The sequence below is a fragment of the Vulpes lagopus genome, chromosome 8 (assembly GCF_018345385.1).
Source record: "Vulpes lagopus strain Blue_001 chromosome 8, ASM1834538v1, whole genome shotgun sequence".
In the NCBI taxonomy this organism is placed as follows: Eukaryota; Metazoa; Chordata; class Mammalia; order Carnivora; family Canidae; genus Vulpes; species Vulpes lagopus.
This window is the reverse complement of record NC_054831.1, coordinates 86,325,734-86,342,111: the sequence shown is the minus strand read 5'-3', so window position 1 is coordinate 86,342,111 and position 16,378 is coordinate 86,325,734. Positions and strand designations below refer to the sequence as shown.

The following is a 16,378-nucleotide window of genomic DNA, read 5'->3' as shown; positions in this document are numbered from 1 at the left end:
GAGCACAATTTCTCGTTGGCCAAGAACAGAATTAGTTGAATATGACCATTGCAGAAATCACATTAAAATGTAAATGGAACATAGACTGTAACTTCAGGGAATTTTATAAGCAAATTCTGCAAAACAAGGAACTATTTTTTTTAAGACTTTATTTATTTGACAGAGAGAGAGTGCACAAGTAGGGAGAGCAGCAGGCAGAGGGAGAGGGAGAAACAGGCTCTCCAACAAGCAGAGAGCTCGAGGCGAGGCTCGATTCCAGGACTCTGGGATCATGACTTGAGCTGAAGGCAGATGCTTAACTGGACAGAGCCACTCAGGTGCCCCAAAACAAGGAACTCTTAACGAGAGCCAAATTGCCAGGGAAATATAATGGAATAAATAGGTATGTAATTTAGATATTTATAATTTACTTTAGATAAACAAGTCTGTTTTTAGAATATGTGTGTCTTGGGACACGTGGGTTGCTCAATGAGTTAAGCATCCAACTCCTGATTTTGGTTCAGGTTATGATCTGCGGGGTAGTGGAATCAAGCCTGAGTCAGGCTTCACACTCAGCAGGGAGTCTGCTTAAGATTTTCTCTATCTTCCTCTGCTCCTCCCCACTGCCCCCCCCCCCAGATAAATAAGTAAATCTTAAAGAAATGCAATATTTTAAAAATCTCAAATATATACGTGTAGGCAATTAGGAATAATTCAAATTTAACTGGGTCTTCTGCGTTTTTATTTTTTAAATTGGTGAACACCTCAGGCCCAGTTTCTGTGCCTCCATGTTTTGGATCACCCCTGCCTATAAAGCCATCCTCCTCTTCTTCAATGACAAAATCCTAATTCTCTTTCGAGACCCATCTCAAAATTATTCCTTAGTGGTGGCTAACTCTGTGCCAGGCATTATTCTAATTGCCTTACATCTATTAAATCATTTATTCCTCCCTGAGGTAATCATTCTTAGTTATAATAGCAAATATGATAAGGAAGATATTTTTCCTATTTTATAGATGAAGCAATTAGGGCACAGAGAAATTAAGTGACTTACCATAAGTTACCCAATTAGTAAGTAGTGGAGCTGGGATTCAAATCCAGACAGTGTGGCTCTGGAGTCCATTCCATGATACGGCACCCACATCTGTAGAATATGCTTGCCCTTGGAACCCAGCCCAGGCCACAACGAGAAGTCCCAACGTGAGTGTTCCAGATGACAGCCAGCATCAACCACCAGACATGTGTAAACGACCCTCATGATTCCGGCTCCAGCTTTCGAGTCTTACATTTGAGGCTCCAGACATCATCCCCACTGTATCCTGTCTGAATATCTAGCATACAGAAATCATGAGAGATGATAAAAATGTTTTATTTTCATTTTTTAAGAAATTTTTATTTATATATTTGATGGAGAGCACAAGCAAGGGGAGCAGCAGAGGGAGAGGGAGAAGCAGGCTCCCCACTGAGCAGGGAGCCCAATGCAGGGGCTCGATCCCAGGACCTCGGGATCATGACCTGAGCTGAAGGCAGACACTTAGCTCACTGAGACACCCAGGCACCCCAATAAATGTTTTTTTTTTATTTTTTATTTTTTTATTTATGATAGTCATACAGAGAGAGAGAGGCAGAGACACAGGCAGAGGGAGAAGCAGGCTCCATGCACCGGGAGCCTGACGTGGGATTCGATCCTGGGTCTCCAGGATCGCGCCCTGAGCCAAAGGCAGGCGCCAAACCGCTGCGCCACCCAGGGATCCCCCAATAAATGTTTTTAAAAATATTTTTTTAGAGCAGTTTTAGGTGCACAGCAAAATTGAGAGGAAGATCCCGAGACTGCCTGTATATCTCCTGTGCTCACACATGAACCGCCTCCCACATGATCACCATCTCCCACCAGAGGGGGGCACATTTATTATGTAAATATAATAAATATCTGTTTTTTGTATAATGAACCCGCACTTACACATTGGAATCAGCCAAAGCCCACCATTTTCATCAGGGTTCATTCTTGTATATTCCATGGGTTTAGACCCACGTAGAGTGACACATACCCACCATTACAGCATCATACAGAACAGTTTCACTGCCCTAAAAATTCTCTGTGCTCTTCTTATTCATCCTTCCCTCCTCCCTAACTGCTGGTAACTACTGATCTTTCTACTGTTTCTCCAGTTTTGCCTTTTCCAGAATGTTATATATTTGGAATATTATGGCAGACATAGACTATTCAGATCAGTTTCTTTCAGTGACAAACGCTTGAGTTTCCTTCCATGTCTTTTCGTGGCTTGACACCCCAATCCTCTGTAGCTCTTATTGGACTCATTGTCAGGCATTGAGTTTTGGAATAATCTATTATGCAGCATTAGATAACAAAACATCCTTCCAGGATTTTCTCTAACTAGCCTCAGGGTAAAAAAAAAATTACTTATGTTTTCACTCATTCATTCATCCAACTATTGAACTTAACAGGGTATATTTGGCTTCAGACATGGCCAGATCGAAGTGGCTCAAATGATGTCATCAGGGTTCTGTATCTCTGTATCTCTTTTCTCACTGGCAGCTCTAAGCTTTCCTGGATTTTACAGCTCCCCACAACGTATCTCCTCAAAATACCAGCATAAACTCCGAGGAAGCTCTGAATCATCTGCTGTAACGATGAGTCATGTTTTCAACTTCAAGTTGTAGAAAACTCTACTAACAGTGGCTTAAAGTTTAAACCATGAGGATATTTATTACTTAGAAGAAGTCCAGAAGCAGAAGCCCCAGCACTGGTCAAATATTAAGTCCTTAAGTTCTTTCTAGCCTTCACTCTATCCTAATGCTTATTGCCTCATGGTTATAACACAGCCTTCCCAGCTCCACCCATCACATCTGCCTTCAAAGCAGGAGGAAAAGGAAAGGAACAGAGACAGTTTGTTTCACAAGCATGGCACTTTTCTCAGAAAGTCAAGTATCTTCCCAGAGCAGTGTTTTTACTTCACTGGCCAGAACTAGGTTACCTGGCCACATCCTCACTGAGAAGGTGGGAGAGTAGCTAACTTTCCAGAGGCTACAGCAGGAAGCAGCCAAGAAGGGAGCCTGTGAGTGGCTGTTGGGTATGCATCTTCCATGTCTGCCTAGCCCTGAATCAATCATTGCCAGGGGCATGGAGATTTCTAATTGATTAGATCTTAGGCCAAGGGGTAGGACTAGCTTCACAAACCTCACATGAACCTCAGGGACTGCACAGGATTTTCTGAGGCTTGGGGCAACGTGTTTCCTCAAAGCAAGAGCAATGAAAATGTACCAGTCCATCCACAGGAGAGCTACAGAGTGTTCCACTGTGAGGATGAATCCACAATTCTTTTAATTAGCCCATTTTAGTTCTAACACAAGAAGATGGAAGGTTGGGTATGGGTAAGTTTAAACCCAGGCGTGCAGTGGGAGGGACATGAGGGGACAGGAGGTTAGGACAGGGAGCATGTCAGGGCAGAGAAGGCTGCAAGGAAGCTGGGGAAGAGGTAATCATGGCTGGCCATGAGAGCCAAGCTATGCCACTGTTTCAGCCAGTACTCACAACAAATACATGAGGTCACTATTACTTATTCCCATTCAATTCTCGTGTTCCAGAAGAGAAAATTCAGAGCTGGAGAAGTTGAGTCATTTGCTGGAGTCACTTGCTCCAGAACCAGGGATTGACTAGATGAGATCTTTCTGATTCGTCCCCTAAGCTCTTTGATTCCAGAGCTGCTAGGCTTAATTGAGACCTGGAACTGGTTCCCTACAGAAAGGGTAAGGGGGGTGAGGGTGACAGGCCCAATTAAAGTTACATGAGGTCACTCTTCCTGGAACCATCTGAATGCAGCTGCTGCAGACCAGGCCCCATTATCTGATGTGTTTGGAGACTGGGGTTGTGAAAAATCTACAGTGCTCAAGCTGAGATGAGGTTTCTGACTGCAGAAGGAGCAAGTCTACAGAATTGTAGAGGTAATAGCTCCACCACATCGCGTAGGGCCTCACCAGACGGACATCACCTCCATCAAGCTGCTCTGGAGCTGCAGCTGGGCCCCAGGGGAGGGGTGCGCCCAATCCCCACCTTGCTCCATGTGAACGCCACGTGTGGCGTGTTCCCATTTCTGTAAAAATTAAGTATATTCGAGGTTAAACAATTTGGAAATGTAGCCTACACTGTTGGCAGTGCTATCTGGGGGTGGGGCGCTGGGGCAACCACCGACCTCCTTTTTTCCCTAGTACAGACTGCTGTGAAGATTAAGCTCAGAAGGGAAAAAAAAGGAAGAAAAATCCAATTGTATTTAAGGCAAAAAAGTTGTAATATCTAGGTTAAAGGGAAAAAAAAAAAGAGCTAAAAAAGTTAAACCGAAGGCAGAGCTAGGCCCAACCCCGGGACCTGTAAGGGAGCGATTCTGCTCGTCCCCCCGCAGCTCCCCGCCCCCGCCCCCCGCGGCCGCTCCCAGGCCCGCGCGCTCCCGAGAGGGTGACGGGCGGCGGGCGGGGCGGAGTCGGCTCCGAGCCGGGCCCCTGCGCGTCTGCCCGCACTCGGCCCCCCGGGGCGGGCTCCGCGTGACCCGGGGCCACGTGAGCCGCGCGGGGCGGGGCCGCCGGCGCTGCCGCAGCCGCAGCCGCCGCCGCGGGAGGCGTCCGAGTAAGTGGGGAGCGGGGCCGGCGGGGGCCCTCCTCGCGGGCGGGGGCGGGCGGGGGCGGGCGCGGGCGCGGGCGCTGACCCCGCCCCGGGCCCCCAGGCCGGAGCCCGCGAGCTGCCGGGACCCCTTCCCGGCGCGGGGCCGGAGGGGCGATGGGGTCGCTATCGGCGTCGGGAAAACCTCCCGTGCCCTTGGGTTGGCCTCGACGGCCACCTCCGCCTCCCACTCTGGTCGCCGTGCGGGAAGGTTACGTCCCCCGTGTGCTCTGGGGGAACTGGCGGTCCGCAGAGCCAGGCCGGCGGGCGGCAGCACCCCTCCCGGGAGACCCCGTGGCTCTCCCCTGGCCTGGTGGCCCGATCGATCGCAGGCCCCCTCTATGGAGGAAGAGGCCGGGATCCAGAATAGCCAGCGCGTGGGGTGGAGGGGCGGGACAGGGGCGGGGTCGAGCGACCGGGTCCTAGCCCACTACGCGGTGCACATGCAGCCTCGTCTGATATTCGCCATCGTGGACTCTGTCAGGGAGGTACTGTTGTCCTCATTTTCGCGGAAGAAGAAGCAGGCTGGGAGAACTTGAGCCCTTTGACCAAGGTCCTGCGGTTGGTTAGCTGGTAAATGGAGGGACTGAGGTCAGAACCCGGCCTGTCTTCCAGCAGCGCCTCCTGGTGGGTGGCGGCGGCATGGGCCCAGCCTGTGTGAACTGGACGGTGGGGTCTTTTTACCTCCCCCTCTCTCAGAGACACCCTGGGGAGAGGGTGTTGCTGGGTGAGAAGGACTTCTCCCCTCCCCCCAGCCGCCTGCATCCCTATCTCCCTGTCCTTTACCACGGATTCCTTTTGTCACCTGCCGCCTCCAGGACAAGATGAAGCTAATCATCCTGGACCATTATTCTCAGGCCAGCGAGTGGGCAGCCAAGTACATCAGGAACCGCATCATCCAGTTCAACCCAGGGCCAGACAAGTACTTCACCCTGGGACTTCCTACTGGTGCGTTGTGGGATGGAGAGGGTGCCAAGGATTTCGCGAAAGTGAGCGAGCATTAGGGTTTTTAAGGGGCCAGGTATGTGGGCTCACAGAGCCAAGGGACTTTTTAAAAAAAATTATCATTTATTTGAAAGAGAGAGAGTGCACGAGCTGAGGGAGAGACACACAGAGAGAGAAGCTGGCTCCCCTGCTGATCAGGGAGCCCAGTGTGGACCCGATCCCAGGACTCCAGGATCAGGACTTGAGCCGAAGGCAGACGCTTAACCCACTGAGCCACCCAAGCGACCCTAGTCTCAGTTTCTTATGGAAAAATCAGAATAGTGCCTTTATGGGAGGATATTTTTTTTTACCCCAGCTCCTCAAGGCAAATGTCCTGATTCTTTCTCTCCAAGTTTGGGTGGATTTGTCCCAGTGTGGCATCCACTAGAGCAGGAGACTTCAGACTTTCTCTTTTTTTTTTTTTTTTTCAGACTTTTTCTGTAAATGGTTACAGAGTTAATATTTTACGCTTCCCTGCCCATATAGCCTCTGTTGCAACTGCTTACTGTCCTTGTATCTCAAAAGTGCTGCAGATAACACGTAAATGAATGTGCATAGCCATCTACCAATAAAACTTGATGGATGCTGAAGTTTGAATTTATATAATTCTCACATGTCACAAAGTAATATTCTTCTGATATTTATACTTTAAAAATGTAAAAAACTGATGAGCTGTATGAACACTGGCAGCAGGCTAGGTTTGGCCCGTGGGATGAAGTTTGTGGGCCTCTGCACCAGAGAGGTTTGTGGGAGCAGTATCTGCACGTCTCTATGAAACCACTAATGTCTCAGGTCCTGGAGGGGCTGCACTAACATCCTGTTTTCTAACTGTGGTGCTTCTCTAGGTCAGTCTCTGTTTCTGCTGAGATCCCTCCCTAACTCCCTATCACCTGCACAATCAGATCCCAGCTTCTTGGTGTGGCATTCAGGGTCCTCTGAGATCTGGCCCCTTGCCGACTGTCCTACTTGAACCAGCACAGTATTACCATTTTGGTTCCTTGGAGCATGGCTTCTGTCGGGGCTCTGGGTGGAAATCAAAGAAACCAACTCCGGCTAACTTAAGCAGAAAAGGAATGTACTGGCTAGATATTGGGGAGCACAGAATTGATGGGAAACAGAGAAATTTGGAAAGTGGACATGATGAAGCTCAGCGGGAGGCCGGGGAAGTGTGTGGCTCAGGCATGGCTGAGGCCTTGTCTTAGGGACAGACTGATGATGGGGACAGGGAGGGAACTTCCATTCAGCAGGTATTTGTTGAATGCCCACTGTATGCTGAGCTCTTCTAGGTGCTGCGTATACAATGACAAAGACATAGAGTCTTGCCTTCCTGAGTGGGACAGAATAAGCAAGTTAATTGACAAAATACAGAGTATATTAGATGGTGATGAGTGAAGGAGAAGAATGAAACAGGGAAGGGGGATAAGGAGTGTCTAGGCAGGGGTGGCGGTTACAGCATTGGCTATGGTGGCAGGGAAGGTCCTTCTGAGAAAGTGACATTTGAGTAAAGGCCAGAAGTGAGAATCACATAGGTCCCTGAAGGAAGAGCAATGCTGGCTGAGGTGGACCTACCTTGAGCTGCTGTGGTAACCAGGGGCCAAGGTATGTAGAGACTTTGTGAGGATTGGTTGTCACTTTTTGAAATGAGAAGCCATTAGTAGATGCTGAAAAGAGCAATCTGATTTGGGTGGGGCTTCTTTCCATTTTCTTATTTTTTAAAAAATATTTATTCATGAGAGAGAGAGAGGCAGAGGGAGAAGCAGGCTTCTCACAGGGAGCCTGATGTGGAACTCGATCACAGGACCCCAAGATCATGACCTAAGCCAAAGGCAGACATTTAACTAAGCCACCCAGGTGCCCCTCCATCTTATTTTAAAAATATTTCAAATATTTACAAAAGCTGAAAGGACAGTACCATTTTCCTAGCCTTACCAATTATTTATTATTAGAGACACACAGAGAGAAAGAGGCAGAGAGACACAGGCAGAGGGAGAAGCAGGCTCCATGCCGGGAGCCCGATGCGGGGACTCGATCCTCGGACCCCAGGATCACGCCCTGGGCTGAAGGCAGATGCTCAACCACTGAGCCACCCAGGCGTCCCAACCTTACCAGCTATTAACATTTGCCACATTTACCCTTCATCTCTTCTGCCTCATATTCTCTGTCTACACACACACACACAGACACACACTTTTGAACGAGCTACTTGAAGCTACTTCATCTCTTCTGCCTCATATTCTCTGTCTACACACACACACACACACACACACACACACACTTTTTAATGAGCTACTTGAAGGTAAGTTCCAAACCTTCTGACACTTGACCTCTGCTCTTTGGGCATGTATCTCCTCAGAATAAGGAAGGGTACATCCTGTTGCATAACTATAGCGCTGCTATCATACCTATTAAAAATCATTCTATAGTATCACTGATATACAGACAATAGTAACATTTTTTCTTAATTGTCCACATTTATCTTTTATGTTTTTTCCCCCCAATAATCCAGTATCCAAACTTCATGCATATTTAGTTTTTTAATCTACAGAGGTCTTCCTGCCTTTATGTTTTATGACATAGAGACTTTTTAATGAGACTCAACTCACATGAGTCTGCTGCCCCTTGGGGAAGTCTTCCCTGAACCCACAGACTTAGCCTGGTCACGGCGGACATTACTGCTTCACATTGCAGTCCTAGACCCGGAGCTCTTTCACCGTGGCTGCTGTGGCTCTCCCTCCTCCATGTTCCCATCTTGTGGCCCACCGCCTCCCACATACTAGTTGCTCAGGGAATACGTAAGTGTGATATTTACCCAGGTTCCTATTCCAGTCATTCCCCTCAGCAGTGTGCTGAGCACCGGGATTCAGCAGCAGAGTGGACAGGCGCAGGCCTGCCCTGGAGCTGGCAGTCTGGCGGGGAGGGAGGCATTCAGAAGCACTTACGGGATGGCAGTTGGCACTGGGGCACCGGGGGCAGGACTTCGGATCTGACCTGCCGTCTCAGATCTCATAGGGTCTCCCTGCTGAAGAATCCTGACTCATTCCGCAGGAACTAGGAGCTGAAGGGTGTTCATGGCTGTGGCCTCTCTTACAGGGAGCACCCCAATTGGTTGCTACAAGAAGCTCATTGAGTACTGTAAGAATGGAGACCTGTCCTTCAAATATGTGAAGACTTTCAACATGGATGAGTACGTGGGTGAGTCTGTCTCTTTCAAGGTCTCACCTGATTCCAGGAGGGTCCTGCTCCTCCCCCTCCGGGCTCAGCCCAGGAGTAGAATGGGGATGTCTCCGGGACCAGTGATGTTTGGTGATAAGCTCAATTAGCGACGCCCGTCTCTCCCAGGCCTTGGTGTACTCACCTACAAAATGGTGCCATGACAGCTGACCTCGGGTTGTAAGCATTAAGGGATCTACCAGGTAGGGGAGCCTTTTGTACACAGCGAGCATTTTAAATATGAGAGCATCTCCTCCTCCTCCCTAGCTCCACGCCACTTCTTTCTGTAACCAGGGGGATCGTGGCTGGGTGTGTTCCGCAGTGTCTGTGTCTCGTCTTTCCGTGTCATCCTCTAGCTCCGCTCCCTGCTGGGCACACTGGGAGAGGAGCAGAGACTGGTGGCCCTTCCGGTGCTGGGAAGCTATACCTTGGTCTTCTGTCTCCCTGCCCCCCTCTCCCATCATTTCGTAAGGCTTCACTTTAAACATTTTTGTTTTCAGTTGTGGTAAGATACACGTAAAATTTACCATCCAGCAATTGTTTTATGTGGAGTTCAGCAGTGTTAAGTATATTCACGGTGTTGTGCAACCAATCTCAGAACTCTTTGCATCTTGGAAAACTGAAACTCTCTACTATTCCACACCAACTACCCGTGTGCTGCTTCCCAAGCCCTAGCAACTAGCATTTTACTGCTTCTGTGAATTTCACTACTTGGGATACCTCCTTTAAGTGGCATCGTAGAGTACTTGCCTTTTTTGCAACTGGCGTATTTCACTCAACAAAACCTCCCAGCGTTTGTCCATGTTGCAGTATGTGTTAGAATTTCATTCCTTTTTAAGGCTGGCATTAAACACTCTTCATGTTTAATTAAACATCCACTTGAAACTTTTTCTTCTTGGCTAGAAATCATTTTGGGGAAGCCCTGAGATAATTCTCTCCAACCAGCTGGTGTTCAGGTTGGGGTTCAGGTTGAAAGGGGTATATGGGGGTGAATGGTGGGGTGGGAGGCACAGGGCAGGGGGTACGCATGCTTCCTTTCCCAGATGGCCCAAGGCCTATGCCCAGGTTGCTACGCCTTCTCAGGAAGCAGAGAGTAGCCCTGGCCTCCCGTCTACAATTACTCCCTGTGTGAAGGAGATCCAGATGAGGGGATTTCTCAGGCTCTTGATGTGCAGTTACTCTGGCCCAGTCCTGCCGCCACCTGTGGTGGTGGGTGGGCAGAGGGGTACCATCTCAGCCGATGGCCAGTGGCTCGGGGTCAGAGGATGGGTGTCCAAGGCCCCCTTATAGGCATTCCCCTGCAAGGGTTGTGGAGGTCTGAGGGCCTCTCGGCATCCTCCTTTTGGGAGGTTCCACCTGGCATGACTGAGTGTAGCCGCGGCCCCACAGGCCTTCCTCGAGACCACCCGGAGAGTTACCATTCCTTCATGTGGAACCATTTCTTCAAGCACATTGACATCCGCCCAGAAAACACCCACATTCTGGATGGGAATGCAACTGACCTGCAGGCTGAGTGTGACGCCTTTGAAGAGAAGATCAGAGCCGCGGGGGGCATTGAGCTGTTTGTTGGAGGTGAGTGTGACACTTTGTGCTATGTGTCCAGGGCAGGCCCAGGGTGGTGCAAACACGTGGAGGGGAAGGTAAGACCTAGGCCTGTCTCCCAACAGCTTCCTCACAGTGCAGTAGTAACAGTGGGAATCATTTATCACCCTGAGTAGGCAGGGAAGACAGAGTAGGAGCCCTCCCTCCCTGCCTTGACTGGGCCACTCAGTGACCGTGTGGTTTTGGACATCTCCTTTTTCTGAACCTTAGTGCCTTGTTGGTAAAGTGAGATATTTGGATTTGGACTCTTAAGATTTTGTTCCTTAAGTTTTTATATGGATCAGTCCATGGGACTTAACCTACACAGTAAAAATCAAAGACTCATATAGTTCCAGAAGATTCCACACTCAGCCCCTGCACCTTATAGATAGCCATTTGAACCAGAGAAGTTTTGTGACTTGCCCAAGGTCAGCCAGAGCAGTGGAAAGAAAGCAGGAACCTAGGGTTTCCCCTGTCAGTCTGTGTTTTCTTCCTACCCTGGGCTGTCCCCTTACGTTTCCATCTTTTTGCCATCTCTGAAGTCATCTACAGGGGTAGTAAGTTGGAGTGCCTTTTACTGCTCTAGACCTAACTCTTCTTTACTTCAGGGTAGGAGGAAAAGGCTGAGAGCTCTCATGTTCTAAGATTTTATAAACTTTGCAACCCTTGTTCAGTCTCTGCTCTTTATTTGCTGGGACTAATCCCAGCACCAGGACCCTTGACTACTGGCAGGAGAAAGAAGTTAAAGAAGTTACCCTTCAATGATCTGGTGAAGCAGAAGCTATTTGGAGTACTGCTTACTTAGCTTTTGAGGGTGGTAGCAAGGTGACCAGACAAACAGAAATGTGTGTGTGCCTCAAACAGAAAATGGGCAGGATGTGGGGAGAGGAGAGGACCTATGCTTCAAGTGTATCTTCCCCGGGGGTGAATGAGAACAGAGTTGTGATTTCAAAGATTTTCACACACCCCAGGTGGGGAAGGGTAGATTGTCCATTCTTAAAATCTTGGATCTCTGGGGCTGACAGGGCTGTCCTGGCTGTTTCTCTTGGGCAGGCATCGGGCCTGATGGACACATTGCCTTCAATGAGCCGGGCTCCAGTCTGGTGTCCAGGACCCGTGTGAAGACTCTGGCCATGGACACCATCCTGGCCAATGCTAGGTTCTTCGATGGTGACCTCACCAAGGTGCCCACCATGGCCCTGACGGTGGGTGTGGGCACTCTAATGGATGCTAGAGAGGTAAGGGCACTGGGGTCCACAGGCCTTCCTTAGGGGGTTGGACTTGTCTGGTTGTTAACTATCCAGTACCATCTGAGTACACGGTTACTAGAAGTGAAGGCGTTATAAATAAGGCTAAACTCCCAGGTCATCCTATGACTGTTCCTCCTTCCTCTTTGGAGGTAACTATTATTCTATTCTCAGTGGAGCCCTTTCCGCACGAGAGGCTGTGGGCTCCCTGGCCTCTGCTTATGTGCCCCTTTGGAGTTTAAGGCCAAGAGATGCTGAGCACCACTAATGTCTGAATAGGAATGGGCCTATTTGCCCAGGTACTGAGAGGGACTCCCTGCAGTGAGTGGAGGTCACTGTTTGAACGGAGGTCCCCCTGCCACCCGGGATACATGTGGTTATGGCCTTGTGCTTGGGGACTCCTAAATGTGGAGAAGTGTGATTTAAGTGTCTTAACCCAGTTTAGTGTGTTTTTCCCTAGAAAGTTTGGTATCATTTTAATTTTTTGTGGTTCTAGTTTCTTTACTATCTTTCACTAGAATTTTAAATGCATTTTCTCTTCCTTTCAGGGGTATAGTCAGTGGGCAGCAGTCACTGACATTTTAGCTTCAAGTTTCTTTGCCCAAATCTGTGAACAAAGGTCTAAATCAGTGAAAAAAAGCTCCCTATTTCAAGAGAACTTTGTGAAATGAGTGTTACCAGCTTTGTCTTGGGTAACTTTTGACTCAGTACTGTGGAGGGTTACCCTGCTGTTTTGGGCCTCAAGGCTTGTTAACACTAGGGTGTGAGGGCCCTCCCTGTCACGTGAGGGTATCATGCTTGGGGAAGGACCTGAGTCTGGAAATCAGGAGTTCTGGGATCCTGAATAAAAAGAGTTCCATTCTCTCCATGCCTCTCTGGTTTCTCTTCTTTGAAGAAACAGTAAATCTTGTTCACAACCCTGTGGTACAAGTGCATCGCAATGAGAGGAAATCTAGAGAGCAAGGTACCTTTACAGTCACTTTCCAGCACTTATGTTCTTAACATTTTAACTGTTGAGGGAGTCGGGTGTCTTTGCTTTATTTGAACATAAAGCATCATTCCAGGTCCCGCTAGTCAGTCTAATACCTGGAATTGAAAGTGACCAGATTAAGGGGCAGCTTTTGTGGGATTGAACCTCAGCGGCTGTACATATAACCATTACCCCCGTCACTTCACGGGTTCTTGGAGATGGTGCAGGCTGGGACCCCTCTTCTTCAGACTGCACTTGTGAAAACTCAGCCTAGGACTCCTGGGGAACCAGTGTCCCAACTGTTGGGTCAGAGGCATGGGCCTTTGGCCTATGTGTTCACAGCTGTTGTCAAAGGTACCAGGAGGCATCATCACCTGGTGGTCTAGAGCATGGACTCTGGGTCAGAATGACCTGGGTTAAAAAAAAAAACAACAAAAAACAAAAACAGAATGACCCGGGTTAAACTACTTAGTCCCCTGGAGTTCATTTCCTCATCATAGGTTATGGGGCTGATGATGCTCCCAGCCTCAGGTCATGGGTGATGCACACAGAGCAGGGAGCAGTGTGCTGCAGGCTAACAACTTATAAACCATATCTTAAAAACACACAGTGCTTATAGCCAGTTGGGGTAGCTGGACCAGAATTCAGGCCTCTGGATTCCAGGTTCCACTGCTCATCCTCCTGCATCACAGGCTTGTTTTCTGATCCCCAGGTGATGATCCTCATCACGGGTGCTCACAAGGCCTTTGCTCTGTACAAAGCCATCGAGGAAGGAGTGAGCCACATGTGGACTGTGTCTGCCTTCCAGCAGCATCCCCGCACGGTGTTTGTGTGCGACGAAGATGCCACCCTGGAGCTGAAAGTGAAAACTGTCAAGTATTTCAAAGGTGAGGGGAGGGGAAGGGTGGGTCCGGAAGTAGGTGGCCAGGTTTTAGGGTATGCCAGAGGTGAGGAGTGGATCTAGTTTTCTTGCTCTGGCTGGTTTCATAGACAATTCTTGATTTCATTAAAAACCAAACCTTACGGTCATTGCTTTTCCATCCATGACTGCAAGGGTCTATTTCTGGAGGCCCATTTGTTCTGAGGAGGCACAAAGAAAATGAAATGAAAGTAGTCCAGCAGCTGTGTGGTGTTCTCTTGGCAGGGATATTGAACCTCAGGTTTTGGGTTTTTTTTAATCTCTCCAGGTCTCATACAGGCCTCTCCCTTCTAGGTAAGGCGCCAAACTGTCACGAGGATCTTTTCTACTTTAAAAAGGACACACTGCTTTAGGCAAACTTAGGGGAAAACCTTCATTTACTAAGCAGACAAATTACGAATTTATTCTTTGGTGACGAGATTAACCTTTTGATAGCCAACACCTCTAAAGACTGAATTTATAAAAGGGTTGTGGATTCTAGCATTCACTGGGAATAACAAATTCTTTTTTTACTCTTAGTATCTATATCATTTGGAGTCACAGAGAAAAGATGGTTTTCAGTACTAGGACAAACTTTGAGAGCTGCTGGATATTGTTGTTCATAACGTAGTACACTGCTTCTACCTGCATTTAAGTACCTTTGTTTTTAATTTTTCACAGGTTTAATGCTTGTTCATAACAAGTTGGTGGACCCCTTGTACAGTATCAAAGAGAAAGAAACAGAGAAAAACCAGCCTTCTGAGAAACCATACGGTGATTAGCCTGTACCCATCCTAGCATCGAGTACCTCTTTAGGACAGGCAGAGCAAATTCTGGAAATTGCCTTTAGGAGAACAGAATGGTGTTTCTTTAATCCAGTATGGTTACTCCAGATCAATGGATATTTTTCTTGGCTATGCAGCATGGAACCTAGTCATGAGAGTTTAGCTACAGGGAGAAGGACATGTTTTCTAACTTACTTTAATCAGAAAAAGCGTCTCTGAAAAATGTACTCTGGAATTTTGAGGTCTGCCCTACACAGATCAGGATTTTTAGCTTTTGTTCTGCCTCTGGCACAGTTCTCACAGACGACACACTCCTGTCAGAAATTTCTATCATTACATACACTGATTCTCCATTGTGGGAGTACGGGGGCCTGTGTATATTGGCCAGAACCTGTTTGGAGAGGCTTTGAAAGCCCCTCTTGAGTGGGCCTGCCTCTCCTTTGAGAATTCAGTGTTCTAGGTTAAGGAACAAAGTCTCAACCTTCTGTTCAGTTATAAGTGCCACGGCAAGAAAATGATTCCTTTCTTTCCCTAGCTAGTTTTTTTTTTCCCCCTGCTCTCACAGTTGGCCTTTCTGTGAACTCAAGAGGACCCCCTGGGGGAGGATATGGGTGGCTAGGGCTGAAGAGAAGGCTTTTGCTGATACACTCAGAGCCTCAAGGTCCCTAGCCACATCAAACTCCCTTCCCTCTGGGACCCTCTGGCACCCATGTTGTTGTTCCGAGGTCTCACTGGGGCAACAGATCCTGCCATAGTGTGTTCAGCAAAGGGGGTCGGGGCAAGCAGCTCAGGCCTAAGTTTAGTCACAACAGGAACAACATGTTATCCTGTTTCTCTGAGTGCGGAGTGCCCGGACAACATACCAAATGCTTCTAAAGTTGCCTAATAGTAGCCTTTCTCCACTTAAAATACCCTGCCCTTCCAACCCGCTCAGGTTCCTGTGGTGTGGTCTGATGTTCCCAGAGCATCAGGAAATAACAGACTCCTTTGTCCCTTTATCCTTCACCTCTTGTTCACAAAATGAATTTACTGCCCTGCCTTTAGATTCTCATAAGCCTTTGTGAAGCGGATGTTGCCTTCCCCTTCCTGTTTCTGTGCCTGTTTGAAGCTCCTACTTCCTTTCTTTCTGGGAAAGATCTTTCAGAGACTAGCTCAGGCCTCTCTTCAAGTACTGTATTGGGTACCAGTGTTTTGTCTTTAGCTTTTATACGTGATTGTGCTGTTATTCTGTCTTAAGCTAATGGATCAGTGGACTTGTTTACAATGTGATATTTTCTATTAAATCCAGTATTTTCAAATAAAATGTGTCTTTGTGGACTTGCACCCCCCAGAGGGCAGACAGTGGTCTGGGTTGCTGTTTACATATTTTGGGAAGAGTGGGTGAGCAAAGCTTCACACTCCCTCCTCACAACAGCTCTATAGGGAGGCACACTCAGGAGCACCTGGGTGGCTCAGTGGGCAAGCACCTGCCTTTGGCTCAGGGCGTGATCCCTGGGTCCTGGGATCAAGTCCTGCCTCAGGCTCCCTTTGGGGAGCCTGCTTCTCCCTCTGCCTATGTCTCTGCCTCTCTCTGTGTGTCTCTCATGAATAAATAAAATCTTAAGGAAGGCACAATCATGGCAACTGTTGACCTCGTCTTCAGTCACGAGGGGGAGAATAAAATCGTTTATAAAAATGAAGCACCTGTATAAAATGGTGAGCTTGAACGGATGAGTAATAGATTGTGATGTTCTTCTGGCTGTACCTGGGATCCAAACAAGGTACAGCTTCTAAAAAGAATAAGGAGACTTGTGACCAGGAGGGATAAAAGAACTGCAGGGTATGGAAAATACGTTTAGTTGTGGGGTTTTTTTTTTGTTAGAAAAGTAAATATAATTGAACATCTTGGATCAATATAAACAGTTGAGGGACAAGTAGAAGTTGGCAAAAGGGTTTAATTTTTTACCAGTTGTATTGAGATATAATTTACATGCCCACAAGTCACCTATTTTAAATATAAACTGATTTGTATTGTCTTTGGAGCTTGCAATTTCCTATCACATCCATTTCTAT

General features: G+C 47.9%; 1 protein-coding gene across 2 annotated transcripts; it reads left to right on the top strand.

Moving 5' to 3' along the window:
* The first annotated feature begins 4,475 nt into the window (after window positions 1–4,475).
* GNPDA1 (glucosamine-6-phosphate deaminase 1) lies at window positions 4,476–15,629 on the top strand. 2 transcript variants are annotated; one of them, XM_041765768.1, is made up of 7 exons: window positions 4,476–4,618; window positions 5,470–5,599; window positions 8,726–8,827; window positions 10,235–10,417; window positions 11,480–11,664; window positions 13,356–13,530; window positions 14,223–15,629. In XM_041765768.1, the coding sequence occupies exons 2-7, from the start codon at window positions 5,476–5,478 to the stop codon at window positions 14,321–14,323; spliced, it is 870 nt and encodes a 289-aa protein (XP_041621702.1). In that variant the 5' UTR covers window positions 4,476–4,618; window positions 5,470–5,475; the 3' UTR covers window positions 14,324–15,629. The 2 variants fall into 2 exon arrangements, with proteins under 2 accessions (XP_041621702.1, XP_041621703.1); XM_041765769.1 differs by lacking the exon at window positions 4,476–4,618 and adding an exon at window positions 5,260–5,278.
* Window positions 15,630–16,378: the final 749 nt, after the last annotated feature.